The sequence below is a fragment of the Schistocerca cancellata genome, chromosome 2 (assembly GCF_023864275.1).
Source record: "Schistocerca cancellata isolate TAMUIC-IGC-003103 chromosome 2, iqSchCanc2.1, whole genome shotgun sequence".
NCBI classification, from domain to species: Eukaryota; Metazoa; Arthropoda; class Insecta; order Orthoptera; family Acrididae; genus Schistocerca; species Schistocerca cancellata.
This window is the reverse complement of record NC_064627.1, coordinates 7,789,999-7,809,147: the sequence shown is the minus strand read 5'-3', so window position 1 is coordinate 7,809,147 and position 19,149 is coordinate 7,789,999. Positions and strand designations below refer to the sequence as shown.

General features: G+C 39.6%; 1 protein-coding gene across 2 annotated transcripts in view; it reads right to left on the bottom strand.

The window, feature by feature from the left end:
- Positions 1-19,149, bottom strand: part of LOC126161295 (zinc finger protein 879-like) — a 320,538-nt gene that overhangs the window by 262,957 nt on the left and 38,432 nt on the right. The window contains exon 2 of one of the 2 annotated variants that reach the window (XM_049917035.1): positions 7,959-8,294. In XM_049917035.1, the coding sequence (XP_049772992.1) occupies positions 7,959-8,294 (336 nt within the window). Of the gene's footprint in view, positions 1-7,456; positions 7,498-7,958; positions 8,295-19,149 lie in introns of those variants that run through there. The other variant, XM_049917036.1, reaches the window with a different exon arrangement.

The following is a 19,149-nucleotide window of genomic DNA, read 5'->3' as shown; positions in this document are numbered from 1 at the left end:
ACAGAGAGTCCGACTGCATTTGAGGCATCAGCCATTGCTACAACCTGTCCCAGTAGGAATATCCAGTGACAGTGCTCTTGACAAAGAAGAATGGCCCATAGAGTTTTCAACATGACAAGGCACAAAAAACATTTACCCCTGGAGAATCATGCTCAAATTCAATGCATTTGTTGTTGCAAATGTGAACAGAACTCAAAACACTTGTCTTTGTTGTCGCCATTGAGCTTCTGCACTAGCTCCAATTTGAATGGTTTCTTATACAGCTTCTGTCGCAGGACTTTCCACACTGTCACTGGAGCCATTTTGAATTCACACGATGCACAACACATGAATTTCTTTGGACTCCTTATAAATGTCTCTCGTACGCACTTCACATTCACTTCACTCACACTGGGATGTCTGCTTCTCTTTGCCGGGCACAAGCAACCCGTCACAACAAATTTGTTGCGCCAGTGGTAAATGGCCTTCCTTGTTGGTGGCTTCTTACCGTACTTGGTTCTAAACATCCATTGAACAGCTGTGGCACAATTATTTTTGTCGAACTCCAACACACAGAAAGCTTGCTCCGCACCTGAACTCGCCATGTTTGTGACTAGCGTTGACTATTGGCAAATTACCAAACTACGCTGTGGCAGTATACATGCAAAAAAATTAAAAAAAAAAAAAAAGGCCTTTCAGGGTTTGTCTTCAAAATGACATATGTATGATATCTGTACAATGTTTGGTTCTTGTGTAATAAATAATTGAAAGTGTTCGCAGTCTTTATGAACACCTTGTATATACATTTTAAACAAAATTTACATACATAATGATGTGCTGTATCGTTTTATTCCTCACAGTCAGCATTAACAGAAAACAGGAAAGTTGTATTTATGGCTTATCAGTTTACGATTAGAATAGTGCTATGGAATCTGAATCATTTGAAACTTGGTAATCCTACCCACTTGTAAATTAAAACCGTGCAAAATGCTGTCCTTGAAGCTACTATCCTCACAGATCCAACAGCTCGAGAGTTCTCTCACACACCCTATGTACCAATTTACCCACTCATTTTAAGTGACTTCAATTCCCAATCAAGTTTCCCTTGTCATCACTAATATGCCAGGCTCAAAGTCAGTGGAAGAGGGGTGGGGGGAGAGGGGGGGAGAGAAGAGGTAGACAGAGAGTGGGAAGGAGGAGAAGGAGGAGGTGGACAGAGAGAGGTGGAGGGGGGGAGGGGGATGAAGAATGACAGAGAAAATGAGGAGGAGCTAATGGACAGAGAAAGGAGGGCAGAGAATAGGGTGGAGGGGCAGGAGGAGGAAAAAGTGAGGATGGTAGAGGGTTTGGAAAAAGAGGGAGGAAGGGAGGAGGAGAGGACAAAGACAGTAGGAAGAGGAGATGGACAAAGGAAGGATGGAGCAGGAGATTAGGCTACATCCAATTCCCATACATATTTAGCAATTGTGAAGCATTGCCAGGTTCATTAGTTATGCATATTTTGTTTCTGTCATTAGGTACACCAAAATTTTCTGGAGGTCTGTGAGAACAAATCTACTTGAAGCTTTCAGACTACAGAAAATAATCGTCTGACTGGTGGTCGGAACTAGAAAGAAACAAGACTCAGAGCCTTTATTTGAAAAGCTAATGTCCGTTCCAAACATGTGTATGTATGAGACTCATTTTGACAAAGAGAAACCCACAACTTTTTTACAGCAACCACTTTAACATCAGTATGAGACTAAATGCAGAGCTAGTGGTGTGTTACTCTGGAGATGTGACATAAACCTGAAAAATGTTGAAGAAACCCAGAGAATGCATCCAAATTAAATGCTATTATATTGCAAAAGATCTCTCAAGTGATAACCATGATAATATAGCACCTGTAAGTTCATGTATATACCCACTAATTTAATCAATTATGGCTGCTAGTGTTTAATATAATATATATGGAGTAGTAACAGCCGTCTGAAACACATGTAGAGCAATGTAACAGTAAATGTATCCCAGGAAAATCCTTTTGAGAAAATGTGTAAAGTGTGAGACAGATTTGCTGACCTTCCCTTAAGGATGGGATGGTAATGAGTATGAGGGTAGGCACTAGCATCCTATGACCTTCTCCACCCTAGCCCTTCTTCTCCCAAAGGAGGGCACTGTTACCTCCTACAGCTAGTCAGTGTGTCCATTTCATTTTTAAATTATCTGTGGCAGTACGACACAGCCTGCCTCTCAAAGATAAGCACGGCCCAGCAATTCAGTCTCGTAATTAATTACATATGCTCAAAATGGAGATTTAGAGACTAGATTTGAAGCCACAAAACAATTCTAGGTGCCGATTTGGTCTCTGAGGGTAATGTATTAGTAATAAAATACAAATTAAACCTGAAGAACTTGCAGGGAGGTAGAAAATTAAAAAGATGGGACCCAGTGAGTCAAAACGACTGGAGGTCATCAAGTTTCAATCACATCATTAGGTAACAGTCGAAACAAATGAGGGAAATAAATATGAAAGAATATGGGTGGGTAGCTTTGACAAACTTAATAGTGAATGCAGCACAGGAATGGTTAGAGAAAAAGGAACAGTGCAACAGAAATCCTTACATAAATCGTGAGATATTGAATTTATTTAATGCGAGGAGAAAATATTAAAATGTATCGAATGAATCATCTCAAAACTGAGATTGAAATTAAGTGAAAAATGGCAGAGCACGGATGTATGGAGGAGAAATTGCAAAGTTGTAGAAGCACGCACAACTGTGCAAACAATAGATGCCACATAAGGGAAAATTTACAAAACCATGGGCCAACAGCATGGACCTCAAGCTAGTACCGATCAGATATAGGAGAGATCCAAAGATGAAAGGAATGTATGTAGGTGTTCTACAGAGAAAAGGAACTTGTTCTTGTTTATTCCGCTCAGCTCGTCTAGCCCGACCCCTTTTGTCTCTAGGAAAGTTAATTTCCAGATGCAGCCAAGATTCCCCTGGCAGAGGCATCACATACACTATGTACGCATTCAAAAATAAACTTATGATTCATTCAGAAATCAACTTTGGTTGCATTCAAAAATGTTCAAGAACCAACAGGGCTGTGTTTCAAAATCATATGTACAATCAATAGGCCAAGGTGCGATGGATGCTAGGTGCTTTGTGAAACTAGGTTTTTTTTCCTCAAGTATATGAATTTGGTATCGCCATTCAAATTGCCTCCTGAGGCAGATACTCCGGTTTGTACCCCCTCCCTCTCCTCCACACCCTCCCCCGCCCCTCCCCAGCCCTTAGATCTGGGCCTGCTGCGCCTGCTTGAAGCTGGTGCACCAGTAAAATTTTTCCAGCTGCTTGCTGATACTGCCTGTACAGTTAACAGCCACACTTCTGTAGCCAGAAGCGGGAGAAGGTACTACTCATACGTGACTCCACTGCACATGCGCATGAGCCCACTCGCAACTGCTCAAACAAATCTAATGTAAACAGTTGTGACGTCACGCTCATCGGAGGCAATTTGTTGTTATGAAGCATTGCATAGCCTTCCTAAAGTCTTTGACACATTTTGCTTTGGCAGATGCTTGTGTGAGCACAGTCTTTTGTTGTTGTATGTGGTGCATTTCCTTTGCAACTTAAGCTTTATTTTCATTTTTTTCTCTCGTTCATGTTTTATTGGTGCAGTATTATTCTGCAGTAGCAGGATATAGTAATATCCTTTGTTAGAGTATCAGTTCTTACCAGTCAAAATTACAAAAAATTAACTGAAAACTAAAACAATGAAAAATTCCCAGAATTATAAAAAATTCCTAGGTTTTTCCCAGTTTTCTCCCTGATGAAAAAATTCCCGGGTTTTTCCCAGATCTCACAATTGTCCCGGGTCGTATACACCCTGTGAAATCTTGCTTGTCCTTTCACTTAAACTTATAACAATTATTTCTAACTGTGTTAACATGAAAATAACATCAATCTTTATTCTTTTAATTCGAATGATGTGTTTGAGAGAGTTACTTGTTTTCGAGGTACTTGCACGAAAGATTACTGGATATACTTATTTGTTGAGCATTTGTTTCAGTGATGTAAGTTGTTGCATAGTACCCTTGGCCTGAAGAAGACCACTTCATTAAGTTACTGCAGGAAGGAAACTAAATTCTTGTAATGTCATCACAAGTAATATATCTAAAAAGAAAGATGATGAGACTTACCAAACAAAGGCGCTGGCAGGTCGATAGACACACAAACAAACACAAACATACACACAAAATTCAAGCTTTCGCAACCAACGGTTGCCTCATCAGGAAAGAGGGAAGGAGAGGGAAAGACGAAAGGATTTGGGTTTTAAGGGAGAGGGTAAGGAGTCATTCCAATCCCGGGAGCAGAAAGACTTACCTTAGGGGGAAAAAAAGGACAGGTGTACACTCGCACACACACACATATCCATCCGCATATACACAGACACAAGCAGACATTGGTAAAGGCAAAGAGTTTGGGCAGAGATGTCAGTCAAGGTGGAAGTACAGAGGCAAAGATGATGTTGAAAGACAGGTGAGGTATGAGCGGCGGCAAATTGAAATTAGAAATTAGCGGAGATTGAGGCCTGGCGGATAGCGAGAAGAGAGGATATGCTGAAGGGCAAGTTCCCATCTCCGGAGTTCTGACAGGTTGGTGTTGGTGGGAAGTATCCAGATAACCTGGACGGTGTAACACTGTGCCAAGATGTGCTGGCCGTGCACCAAGCCATGTTTAGCCACAGGGTGATCCTCATTACCAACAAACACTGTCTACCTGTGTCCATTCATGCGAATGGACAGTTTGTTGCTGGTCATTCCCACATAGAACGCTTCACAGTGTAGGCAGGTCAGTTGGTAAATCACGTGGGTGCTTTCACACGTGGCTCTGCCTTTGATCGTGTACACCTTCCGGGTTACAGGAGTGGAGTAGGTGGTGGTGGGAGGGTGCACGGGACAGGTTTTACACCAGGGGCGGTTACAAGGGTAGGAGCCAGAGGGTAGGGAAGGTGGTTTGGGGATTTCATAGGGATGAAAGAGGTTACGAAGGTTAGGTGGACGGCGGAAAGACACTCTAGGTAGAGTGGGGAGGATTTCATGAAGGATGGATCTCATTTCAGGGCAGGATTTGAGGAAGTCGTATCTGGATCAGATTCTGCATGTGGCTCTCCAGCAGGGATACGACTTCCTCAAATCCTGCCCTGAAATGAGATCCAACCTTCATGAAATCCTCCCCACTCTACCTAGAGTGTCTTTCCGCCGTCCACCTAAACTTCGTAACCTCTTAGTTCATCCCTATGAAATCTCCAAACCACCTTCCCTAGCCCGCATCTCGTGATCGTGCGGTAGCGTTCTCACTTCCCACGCCCGGGTTCCCGGGTTTGATTCCCGGCGGGGTCAGGGATTTTCTCTGCCTCGTGATGGCTGGGTGTTGTGCGCTGTCCTTAGGTTAGTTAGGTTTAAGTAGTTCTAAGTTCTAGGGGACTTATGACCACAGCAGTTGAGTCCCATAGTGCTCAGAGCCATTTGAACCATTTTGAACCTTCCCTACCCTCTGGCTCCTACCCTTGTAACCGCCCCCGGTGTAAAACCTGTCCCATGCACCCTCCCACCACCATCTACTCCACTCCTGTAACCCGGAAGGTGTACACGATCAAAGGTAGAGCCACGTGTGAAAGCACCCACGTGATTTACCAACTGACCTGCCTACACTGTGAAGCGTTCTATATGGGAATGACCAGCAACAAACTGTCCATTCGCATGAATGGACACAGGTAGACAGTGTTTGTTTGTAATGAGGATCACCCTGTGGCTAAACATGCCTTGGTGCATGGCCAGCACATCTTGGCATAGTGTTACACCGTCTGGGTTATCTGGATACTTCCCACCTGTCAGAACTCCGGAGATGGGAACTTGCCCTTCAGCATATCCTCTCTTCTCGCTATCCGCCAGGCCTCAATCTCCGCTAATTTCTAATTTCAATTTGCCGCCGCTCATACCTCACCTGTCTTTCAACATCATCTTTGCCTCTGTACTTCCGCCTCGACTGACATCTCTGCCCAAACTCTTTGCCTTTACCAATGTCTGCTTGTGTCTGTGTATATGCGGATGGATATGTGTGTGTGTGCGCGAGTGTATACCTGTCCTTTTTTCCCCCTAAGGTAAGTCTTTCCGCTCCCGGGATTGGAATGACTCCTTACCCTCTCCCTTAAAACCCAAATCCTTTCGTCTTTTCCTCTCCTTCCCTCTTTCCTGATGAGGCAACCGTTGGTTGCGAAAGCTTGAATTTTGTGTGTATGTTTGTGTTTGTGTGTCTATCGACCTGCCAGCACTTTTGTTTGGTAAGTCTCATCATCTTTCTTTTTAGATATATTTTTCCCACGTGGAATGTTTCCCTCTATTATATTCAAGTAATATATCTGTATGAAAGTACACCTCATTGGGAACAACTTAATCACTTACATACCAGAATGCACAAACATCAGTGGTTCAGTGAGAAGTGACACAGGAAAGCAAGAAAATCACAGTAACCACGCAAAAAGGTTTACACAATTAAGATCACAATAGACAATAATTCTTCATCCTTCATCTATCAAGAAACAAAGACTCTATGAATGCAAAGAGCAAGAGATTAGCAATAACGACCATAATGTTAAAACACTTACACCACAGAATTTAGGTTAAGCTTAGTATGTAACGTATTATGTGTGCTGAATGGTCATGCACAGGAATACGACAAAATACAACCCCAAATTTGTGTGTGTGTGTGTGTGTGTGTGTGTGTGTGTGTGTGTGTGTGTGTGTGTGTTCATCTATGACAGTGACTGGTAAAGACTTAGGTCATTACTGCAACACAGAATTCATTGACTTCCCAACAGGAGATCTCAACATTAACTGATAAAAACAAGCAATGCACAGTTGTCATGATCTAAAGCTGACACTATGTTTTTTTCTGTTGTGTTGGAAAATATAAGTATTTATAACAATTTATATTACATAGCACAAAGAAACATAGCTTGTGAGTTGAGCAGCAACAATAAAACAAGAACCACTTGAAAAACACTGATAAAGAGAAACCAGATGATGGGACCTGGTCATGCACAGGAATGCAACAAGATACAACACCAAATTTCTGTGTGTGGGTATGAGTGAGTGTTCATCTATGACAGTGACTGGTAAAGAATTTATTGACCACTCTTCCCAACAGCAGATCTCAACATTAACTGATAAAAACAAGCAATGCACAGTTGTCATTGTCTAAAGCTGGCACTATGTTTTCTGTTGTATTGTACTTGTCAAACATGGGTATCAGACAAACAAACACTTTTTAAGGCTCTTCGTTGAAGGTAGACAGTCAGCATGATGAAGACAATAATAATCATGATTATGGTGATGATTATGAAGATGATATGCAGTTATTTTAGAAAGTTTGAACACGTACTGCATTGTGAACACTTTTCACTAACATTTTGTCACATGGACACTTACCATTATGAAATTCCAGTAGTTCTTGTACTTAAATATAAAGAGAAGGGGTGTACTCAATTGGGCAGCAACAACAAAACTCACTCGATAGCTGCTGTCAGTTTATGATGTGTCCTAAGCAAAAGACATTTTTAAGAGTAAACAATGCAAAGTATTATTAGCATGGGAAATTTAAAAGTACTTTAATTACTTTTAAAACAACGAGCTGTGTGGGCATTTATTGTCCTTGCCTCATATACCATCATGTAATTCACAACAAGTGGCAGTTCCCAAATTTATCTGATAGGAAGGTAGCAATGTGAATGAAAGAAGCTATGTAAAAGCAGCAGTGAAACTGAGCCCCAGAAGTCAAACAAAGAACTGAGAGTAATGCATTATGTAGAAACTATAGAGGACAGAAATCACTCACTGCAATGACAGCTGCCACTATAAAGATGATTCTAATGCCTACAAATAACTTTAAAACTGTCAACAGGAAATGAATGCAGACAGAGTCTTAACTTACTTCATCTAATGCCCCATCAATGTTATAATTAGATCCATCTCCTTCTTCCTCTTCCTCCTCCTCCTCCTCTTCCTCCTCCTCCTCCTCATCATCATCATCTTCTCCTCCACCAGTGTCACGATCACTTGAGGGTTTTTTGGTTCTGTCATTGGGTTCTACCTTTGCGACAATATCAAGAGAGTCTGCTTTGAATTCTTCTTTGGCTACTTTCGGATCAAATAATATCTGCAGTGATAACTGTGCACGTGAGCTTGTTTCAAAGAAATCAAAGTACTGATTCAACTTCGTGCAGCACTCCAAGCAAACAGTTTTTGGCAGTGGATCCTCTGGGTATAACTGAAACAATAATACAAATAATAAATACAGCGGGAACATGAATTTGGCAGGAACTCATCACTAGCTACATATTAAATATACGATACAAGGATCTCGGCGCTAAGAATTATGGTGATGTAGCAAGCATATGCTCACAAGAATGAGAAACTAAATAATTCTCTATCCAGACAGAAAATTTTAGAGTATGTAACCATCTACAGAGTCAGAAGAATGCAGTATTAGGATACGTCCACCTAAATGAGACAGCTTTCATGCACGATGATGGAATATTGCTCAATTCATTTCTCATAGTTGCTTCGCATCAGCAGGAAGGTAGGTGTGCATAGCAAGCTGAAACCTCGTATATGAGTACAGAATGTCATTTACAGGTAAGGCCACTAAACTATTCGCATAAATTTAAAATTTGTTGCACAGCATATCATATATCCCTACAGTACACTGGATAAAAGGAAGCTCAAATATTAAATATCCATAAACTTCTGATTACTGACAAATGCCTAATCCAACACGTTCAAAGCTTATGATGCATGCAAGGAAGTGTAAACCAGAGTTTAAATGCCTGGAATGGTTCCTGAAATAATGGTACAAATTCCTACTTCCAGAGAACTTTTCCAAATAGGAACAATGGTACTGCCATCACATTCACTTTCATCCGCATAGGTCGAAACCAATTACTGGTCTCTATACACTCTGAAGCGACTCTATTGTTCTTAAAACAATGGAAACTCCAGGCAGGAGTACCAAAAATGTAGGAAAATTGGACTGCTAATTGCCATAAAGGTAACATGTTAAGTTGCATACAGGCTCAATTAAAAAGACACCCACACATAAGCTTTTAGCGCAAGCCTTCATTGGCAAAAGAGATGCGCACACCATTCGTTCACATGCGAGCACATCATTGGCATTCTGGCCTGAGCTGCTGCAGTTGACAGGCGTGTGTGCACGAGGTGTGTTTGCTTGTGTAAATGAATGATGTGTGTTGTTCTTTTCTGATTAAGGCTGTTGCCAAAAGCTTATGTGTAAGTGTGTTTTAATTGTGCCCATTTGCAACTCAGCATGTTATCTTGATGGTTAGTAGCTATCTGTCTTTCCCTACACTCCTGTTTTTAACCTGCAAAAGTCTTCAAGTGATACTTTTGCTTTTACGTTCTTAAACTTTATAAATCTTTCAGTGTCTTTACAGGGCAGTCCAAATAATATAGAGTTTGTTGATAAACAAGCAAACAGATACAGCTCACAAGACAGGTGAACAAGCCTACAGGAGGTTTACAACTAACTGTTTAACTGTTAAGTTCACAAAGAGATAAATTTAGCACCTTCAAACAAGCAATAGTAGCCTGCCACACCAGAACTAGCCATAAAGTAGACGAACTACAGTGTGTGAAAGACCTCGGGGTCCAACTCGATAATAATGAAGCCAAAAAATTGGTAAACTACTCAACGATTTATAGTATAAACATTGCAGAACAAGATTCGTTTTTGCTATTTTGATTTGATGGAATTTACAAGTTCAAGTGCAGAAAATTGCTTCTTTAATATTTTGTTTGTTTGAGCAATGGCCTCGAGATATTCAGTTTCAAACAGAATTTTTTTACTAAAGAAGAAACACTCTTAATGTATTTATGCATAAGTATATAAAATACCATAAATGAAACACACGCTTCTTATAATCAAATCACAGAACTACATCTGATTTTTGCAAAGATAGAATTCTATATGGTATAAAAACAGTAATTGATACACGAAAAATACAGAGTTTTTCTCATAACAACAACTGTTTTACTGCTATATCACCAACATCCGAGTACAAATAATCTGTGTCACTGACATCAGGTTCTTGCAGAACATAAAATATATCTGTGATGGCCAGCAACAAAAGTGAGGAAAAGTCATTTTCATTTCAGTTTTTACCATGATAACATGTGTGTTTATACTGATTTATGCAAGAAGGTCCAACACTAAAACTGACATTTTTTGAAAATTTATTTGATGAATCTGCGAATGTGTCATGGCCTAACAACTTAACCTGACACAAAATTCACAACACTGGTTCATAATGTTACATAATTAGTCCATCAATATTTTTTTTTTTCTTTAAGGGAGATTTCTTTGAAGCATGAAACATAACATACACACTGTATATCACTTTATTTTATTATGTGTTTGTTAATACCACCATTTTTAGTTGTTGTTGTTGTTGTGGTGGTGGTGGTGGTGGTGGTGGTGGTGGTCTTCAGTCCAGAGACTGGTTTGATGCAGCTTTCCATGCTACTCTATCTTGTGCAAGCTTCTTCATCTCCCAGTACCTACCGCAACCTACAACCTACAACCTTCTGAATCTGCTTAGTGTATTCGTCTCCTGGTCTCCCTATACAATTTTTACCCTCCACGCTGCCCTCCAATACTAAGTTGGTGATCCCTTGATGCCTCAGAACATGTCCTACCAACCAATCCCTTCTTCTAGTCAATGTGAGCCACAAATTTATCTTCTCCGTAATTCTATTCAATACCTCCTCATTAGCTATGTGATCTACCCATCTAATCTTCAGCATTCTTCTGTAGCACCTCATTTTGAAAGCTTCTATTCTCTTCTTGTCCAAAAAATTGTTTCACTTCCATACATGGCCACACTCCATACAAATAATTTCAGAAACGACTTCCTAACACTTAAATCTATACTCGATGTTAACAAATTTCTCTTCTTCAGAAATGCTTTCCTTGCCATTGCCAGCCTACATTTTATATCTTCTCTACTTCAGCCATCATTAGTTACTTTGCTCCCCAAATAGCAAAACTCATTTACTATTTTAAACGTCTCATTTCATAATCTAATTCCCGCAGCATCACCCGATTTAATTCGACTACATTCCATTATCCTCATTTTGCTTTTGTTGATGTTCATCTTATATCCTCCTTTCAAGACACTGTCCAATCCGTTCAGCTGCTCTTCCAGGTCCTTTGCTGTCTCTGACAGAATTACAATGTCATCGGCGAACCTCAAAGTTTTTATTTCTTCTATGGATTTTAATTCCTACTCCGAATTTTTCTTTTGTTTCCTTTACTGCTTGCTCAATATACAGATTGAATAACATCGGGGAGAGGCTACAACCCTGTCTCACTCCCTTCCCACCCACTGCTTCCTTTAGATGTCCCTCGACTCTTATAACTGCCTTGTGGTTTCTGTACAAATTGCAAATAGCCTTTCGCTCCCTGTATTTTACCCCTGCCACCTTCAGAATTTGAAAGAGAGTATTCCAGTCAACACTGTCAAAAACTTTCTCTAAGTCTACAAATGCTAGAAACGTAGGTTAGCCTTTCCTTAATCTATTTTCTAAGATAAGTCATAGGGTCAGTATTGCCTCAAGTGTTCCAAAATTTCTACAGAATCCAAACTGCTCTTCCCCGAGGTCAGCTTCTATCAGTTTTTTCCATTCATCTGTAAAGAATTCTTGTTAGTATTTTGCAGCCGTGGCTTATTAAACTGAAAGTTTGGTAATTTTCACATCTGTCAGCACCTGCTTTCTTTGGGATTGGAATTTTAATCTACATTTCATAATCAACAGATTGTGGTCAGAGCCCACATCTTCCCCTGGAAATGTCTTACATTTTAAAACCTGTTTCCTGAATCTCTGTCTTGCCATTATATAATCTATTTGAGACCTTCCAGTACCTCCAGGCTTCTTCTGTGTACAACCTTCTTCCATGATTCTTGAACGAAGTGTTAGCTATGATTAAGTTATGCTCTGTACAAAATTCTACCAGGCGGCTTCCTCTTTCATTCCTTGCCCCCATTCCATGGTGGCCTACTACGTTTCCTTCTCTTCCTTTTCCTACTATCGAGTTCCAGTCACCCATGACTATTAAATTTTCATCTCCCTTCACTATCTGAATAATTTCTTTTATTTCATCATACATTTCTTCAATTTCTTCGTCATCTGCAGAGCTAGTTGGCATATAAACTTGTACTACTGTAGTAGGCATGGGCTTCATGTCTATCTTGGCCACAATAATGCGTTAACTATGCTGTTTGTAGTAGCTTACCCGTACTCCTATTTTTTGATTCATTATTAAACCTACTCCTGCATTACCCCTATTTGATTTTGTATTTATAACCCTGTATTCACCTGATCAAAAGTCCTGTTCCTCCTGCCACCGAACTTCACTAATTCCCACTATATCTAACTTTAACCTATCCATTTCCCTTTTTAAATTTTCTAACCTACCTGCCCGATTACCCCCTAAGGTAAGTCTTTCCGCTCCCGGGATTGGAATGACTCCTTACCCTCTCCCTTAAAACCCACATCCTTTCATCTTTCCCTCTCCTTCCCTCTTTCCTGACGAAGCAACCAGGGGTTGCGAAAGCTCGAAATTTTGTGTGTGTGTTTGTGTGTTTTTTTATTGTTCCTATCTACCAGCGTTTTCCCGTTTGGTAAGTCATGGAATCTTTGTTTTAATATATTTTTCCCATGTGGAATGTTTCTTTCTATTTTATTTATATATATTTTCTGTTCCTCCAAACTGAGGTATATTAATCAGTGACATTTTTTGTTGGTTACATTTGTTCACATCAAATAGGATTTCTTCTATTTCAAATTTTTAATTTTCTCTATCAACTCATCATTATTAGTACATGAGTAAAAATTACTTTTGTAAACATTTTCTAACTTTATTTCGTAACTTGTTGGATACTCTGCACTTAATCATATAGGAATGTAATTACAGATGTACTGTTGTACATTTGCTCAAAAGTCCTACATTTCTCCTGCGTGGACCGAAAGGATTGCTGAGACACCACCAAAATCAAACTTGTCTGTGTGAATTGCGCGATACTGCTGCAGGCTTTGTCATTTCAGATTCAATAACTGCCCGGACACGGCAGTCTTCTCCGCATCCAGCTCCTGTGGGCCCCACTCCGTCAGCTCCGATCCCAGAGCCGACAGAAGCCGACGCCCTTTCACAGACGTTACTGTTTCGATGGCCACTGTCGTCTGTGGATGGGTTCATCTTGCCAGAGGCTGTCCCACATGCCACCTGAGGTCCCTCTACAGTCATTGAGATGCCTCCGTCTTCGTTTGTTGCTCCACCTCTGGATACAGGTGCCAGCCCCGTGCCCACTTTTTCAGCTGGTGTTTCTGGGTGTGCTCTGGGTAAAGGCCAGGACACAGGTGGGTCCTCAGCACCGGCCTCAGTTTCATGTCCAGTCTCCTGCACCCAGCCTCCCTCGCCCCATCATCATTCACTCATCTAAACTACACAATTACAGAGAGGAGGTTGGGGGGGGGGGGGGGGATGTGGTACCACGTGTTGATACCATCCCACATGCATCACGAAGCTAGAAGCCGACAGTAGTAGTGCAGGATTTAGCAGACCCAGTGGAGGACGCCAGCTGAGCCACGTCTCCAGCACCTCCAGACTGAGAACCTCTCCCGCCACAGTAAAGGATGGCAAAAGAGAATACAAATGTCTAAAATATGAGATTGACAGGAAATGCAAAATGACTAAACAGCAGTGGTTAAAGGACACATGTAAGGATTTAGAAGCATATTTCATAGCTGCCAACCTTGATAACTAGCTGTCAGCAATCACATGGCAAATATGGAAATTGGTTCCTGGGCTCTCCACACGAACATTTAGGGGTGAGGAGCCATTGCGTTTAACATCTCATAGACGTCAAGGTCATTTAGACACGGATCTAAAGCTCACGTTGTATCAAGGATGGGGGAAGGAAATTGGCTGCGCCCTTTCAAAGGAACCATGTCGGCATTTTCCTGGAGCAATTTGGTGAGAAAATTTTAAAAATTAGAACTGTGTTCCAGAATTTTAAGCACTGCATTTCAGACATTCTGGCCCTACATAAAGAAGATTTTCCAGCAATTAAAACAATTGCAAATGAAAAAATTAGGTTAAGTGGAAAAAGCTCAAAATCAATTTAGTATACATAAATGTGCTTTAGAAACATTTCTGTAATTTACAAATACAGCAAAATCAATACACATATATGTCTAAAATTATTAATTAAAAGGAAAGTAAAAGATATAAACAAAAACCACTCACATCAGGAAATGAGAGGTCTGTCTTCAGTGTTTTATACAAAAATTTTTACATGCCTTTCTCACTTCCTGAAACTGTCTCTAATTGTACAATACAGAATCTTCACTGGTGACTCAAAATGCCAATTCTAATGTGGTTTTTCTCACAATCACTCAGAACATCACGAAATAGCTCTCATTCAGTTTTACAACCGACAATAACGATTTTCTTTCCCTAGATCCAATATCTATAACTTCTAAGTTTTTTTAAGAATTAGTGGAAATTTTACTTTGACATAACTGCACGAGTCGATGAAAAATCTTCTGACACTTTCATAACATTTTGTAACTACAGATTTTTCAATCTTGGTATGTAGATTCTAGTGTCTATACCAATGACAATATCTTCACCCCTTTTGTGCTATTTATTTCTTTGAAATTTCAATACCAGCAGACTACCAGAACTGGGTAATGCAGAAGGATTGATAAATATCATTATCAAGTCCGTAAATAAGTTATTTAGGATACTATGAAGTCTGTGAATTACTGACTCTTCTTTCTTTGGTAAATAATGAAAGGGTATTACGCAAGAAAAGAATATACAGCTTAGTTACTGGATCATTTAGAATAGGGCGCACTCTAGTTGAGTGAAAGTTATTTACATTTTTTGAAACTTTCTCACTGAAAAATTTTACAAGAGGTTCCTACTGTTCTATCATTATTTCTGTTGATTGGAGGAGAGGGAGCCATCTTGGACAAACATCCTTCAGTATTTTATGGGGTTAGGTGCCATACATATTTTGACAAAGTTTAAAAGTAGACTGTCTTTTTGAACTCTTCTGGAGAAAGTAGAAAATGCCCATTACAAATTTTTTGGCATCAAAATAGTATAGGCTAAATGAAGTACATAGCAAAAACAAGACTGGCATTATCACCTGCAATTGAAATGCAACTCTTCCACGGACTTCCTTTTCTTCGCAGTTTGCCACTGAAGAGATTAAAAATTCCTTCGCCATTATTTAAACTTGATTCCAGCAAGGATAGTATTGTGCTGCATATCTTTCCCTGTTTAACATCAAAGGCAGTAATGAAAACTGGACATCTTTAACGTCTGTGCTACTGTCAGTTGCGAGAGAAAAGGGGTTTTCTTTTCAGTATTCTACTACATCATTCTGTGTTCCAAATGACAATGAATTTATAACTGTAGTTGTTTTAGTTTTTCCACAAATGTATTTTTTAGCAATTGAGAATCAGGAAACTCTTTTTAAACAGGTATGAAGTATGATCTGCACAAGAAATTTGGAGGTTGTGTTTAATGATTAATGAACTAAAAAGCACTTCAGCACTGGTACACAGCCTTCCTCATTGGGTTTCATTTCATATGATGACAATGATGCATTTGAAGACTTAAGGTTTGTTGGTCTGCATGTACTTTAGACAGAACATGACAATGCAATCAGCGCGACCAGCATGCTTTATACAAATGTCTCATGAACACACTGCACAGAACACAAGTTGGTCTGATTTATTTGATTTTACGAAATATGGCCATTCTTTAATATACGGTTTCTGAAATTTCTGTTCAGTTTTACATTTTTTCATTATACTGTCATCCACAGTACTAACACTTTCGTGTTCCACAATATTCCTGTCTGAACTTGGTACAGTATTTTTCTCATTATCGCTCAGGATATCTTTCGCACTGTTGAATTTTCCATTATCATTTTTATCTGGCTTCCCTTTACAAACAAAAACAAATAAACAAATAAGAAATGCCTAATTTCCTGCATTTTTAACAAACAACATACACTTCCTTAGCAGCTAACACACTGTTTTCCAATTCGAAATGGCTGAATATTACCACCGAACACAATGTAACAATTACCAAAAGTGGTGTTGAGAAACAGCTGAAATCATTAAAATTGAACAAAGCTCCAGGCCCCGAGGGAATCCCTGACAAATTATAAACCGAATTTGTGGCTGAGTTAGCTCCTCTTATAACTATAATCTATCACAGATCCCTTGGACAAAATACCATGCCGAGTTCATGGAAAAAGGCACAGGTCACACCCATCTACAGGGAGGGTAGTAGACGTGATCCACAAAACTACCGTCCAATACCTTTGACATCAGTTTATTGTACAATCTTAAAACATATTCTGAGCTCCAACATAATGAGGTATCTTGAACAAAATGACCTCCTCAACACCAACCACCACTGATTTTGAAAACATCAGTTACGTGAAACACAACTTGCACTTTTCTCACATGACATACTAGTAGCTTTGTTTCAAGTCAGTCAGGTAGATGCAGCATTTCTAAATTTCTGAAAAACATTTGACTCAGTACCACATCTAACCTTATTGTAAAAAACAAAATCATACGGGATATCAAGTGAAATTTGTGACTGGATTGAGGACTTTTTGGAAGGGAGGACACATATGTTATCTTTGGTGGAGAATCATTGTCAGATGTAGAAGCAGTTTCAGGTGTGCCCCAGGAAAATGTGTTGGAACCCTTGCTGTTCATATTGTATATTAATGACCTTGCAGACAATATTAATAGTAAAATCAGGCTTTTTGCAGATGATGCTGTTATCTACAATGAAGTATATCTGAAAAAAGCTGCATCTCGATAAGATTTCAATGCGGCGCAGAGATTGGCAGCTTGCTCTAAATGTTCAGAAATATAAAATTTGGCGCTTCACAAAACAAAACAAAAATAGTATCCTAGGACTATAATATCAATGAGTCACTGTTGGAATTGGGTAACTCATTAAAATACCTAAGATACTATGTAGGGATATGAAATGAAATGATTAGATAGTATCAGTCACGGATAAAGAAGGTGGTAAACTTTGCTTTATTGCTTACGAATCACTTGTGTGACCAGTTCATGAATATTGCTCAAGTGTGTGGAACTTGTACCAAATAGGACAAACAGTGGATCCTGAATGTATATACAAAAGGACATCACCAATGGTCACAGGTATTTTTTCATCCATGGGAGAGTGGCACAAAGATACTGAAGGAACTATACTGGAAGGTTCTTGAAGATGTTAACTATTCCGAAAAAGTATATTGGCAAAGTTTAAAGAATCAGCTTACATGATTACTCCAGGAATGTACTACCACCCTCTAAATATCTCTCACATAGGGAACATGAGGATAACATTGGAATAATTACTGCATAACTTTCAGAGAGCTCAGGTTTCCTATATATTAAGTAATTGTTTTTTGCTATTATTTATTACATAATTTTTGTTCTCTTATGTAAACATCACAGAACTATGTTCTGGATGCGAGCGTGCGTTATCACCACCTAGTATGCTTGCGCAGATTCACAGCTGGTTACAACTTCCATGCGCAGATGACATGTCTACCAATTTTCTTAGTTCCACCACTAGTTGGTTGTTGCACTAGACTTGTACACTGAAATCATTCGTAGAGACAGGTTAATTACGTACTCTGAAAAGAAATCATTACTATATAAAAACATTTTAACATTTCAGTAGCATATGACTGGCAGAAAGCAAACAGTACTTTTTGAGATTTTTTTTTTTAAACGTGAAATCAATAATGTCCATTTCCATAATTTTTTTAGTACCTCTCCGTGACTCTGTAATGAAAGTGCTAAATTTGTAATAATTACAGACAACCTGTAATAGTTGTCAGCTATGATATTTCACTAGAGGAAAGACAGAACCGCCCACAGGAAAATTAAAGAAGCCTTTGGAAAAAAAGAGAAGCAGCTGTATGAATATCAAAAGCTCCGATTGAAAACCAGTCCTAAGCAAATAAGGGAAAACTGAAAGGCTGAAGGAGTCTACAGTGTGTCTCTACAAAGGAGGTGAACTTGAAGGCAATATTGTAGAAATGGAAGAGGGTGTAGATGAAGATGAGAGGTATGATATGCAAGAAGAATTTGACACAGCACTGAAAGATCCAAGCCAAAGCAAGGATTAGAACTACTGATGGCCTTGGGAGATCCAGCCATGACAAAACTCTTCCATCTGGTGTGCAAAATGTATGAGGCAGGCGAAATACCCTCAGACCTCAAGAAGAATGTAATAATTCGAACTCCACAGAAAGCAGATCCTGACAGGTGTGAAAAATAACCAAACCATCAATTTAATGTCATGGTTGCAAATTACTAACATGAATTGTTCACAGAAAAGTGGAAAAACTGGCAGAAGCTGTCTTCGGGAAGATCAGTTTGGCAATACTGACCCTATGACTTATCTAGATGTTCGATTAAGGAAAGTCAAATAGCATTTGTAGACTTACAGAAAGATTTTGACAATAGTGACTGGAATACACTCTTTGACCTTCTGAAGGTGGCAGGGGTAAAACAAAGAGAGCGAAAAGCTTTTTATAACTTGTACAGAAACTAGAAGGCAGTCCTAAAAGTTGAGGAGCATTAACAGGAAGCAGTGATTGAAAAGGGAGTGAGACAGGGTTGTAGCCTGTTCCTGACCTCACACTCAATCTGTACACTGAGGAAGTAGTACAGGAAACCAAAGAAAAATTTGAGGTAGGAATTAAAGTCCAAGGAAAATAAATAAAAATTTTGAGGTTTGGCAGTAACAATGTAAGTCTGTATGCAGCAGTTATTCGGAGCGGAAGCACAGGGTAGAGTAGCAGGCAGAGCTGCATCAAACCAGACATCAGACTGAAGACAACAACAACAACAACTACAACAACAACTATTGCTGCACAATTGGTCCGTTTGCTGCTTGACACTGGTGCTTTAATTACTTTGCTCAACCTTAGCACTTACGAACTGCCTCAATATTGTGCACATCCCACTATATGCTGATGGGGTAT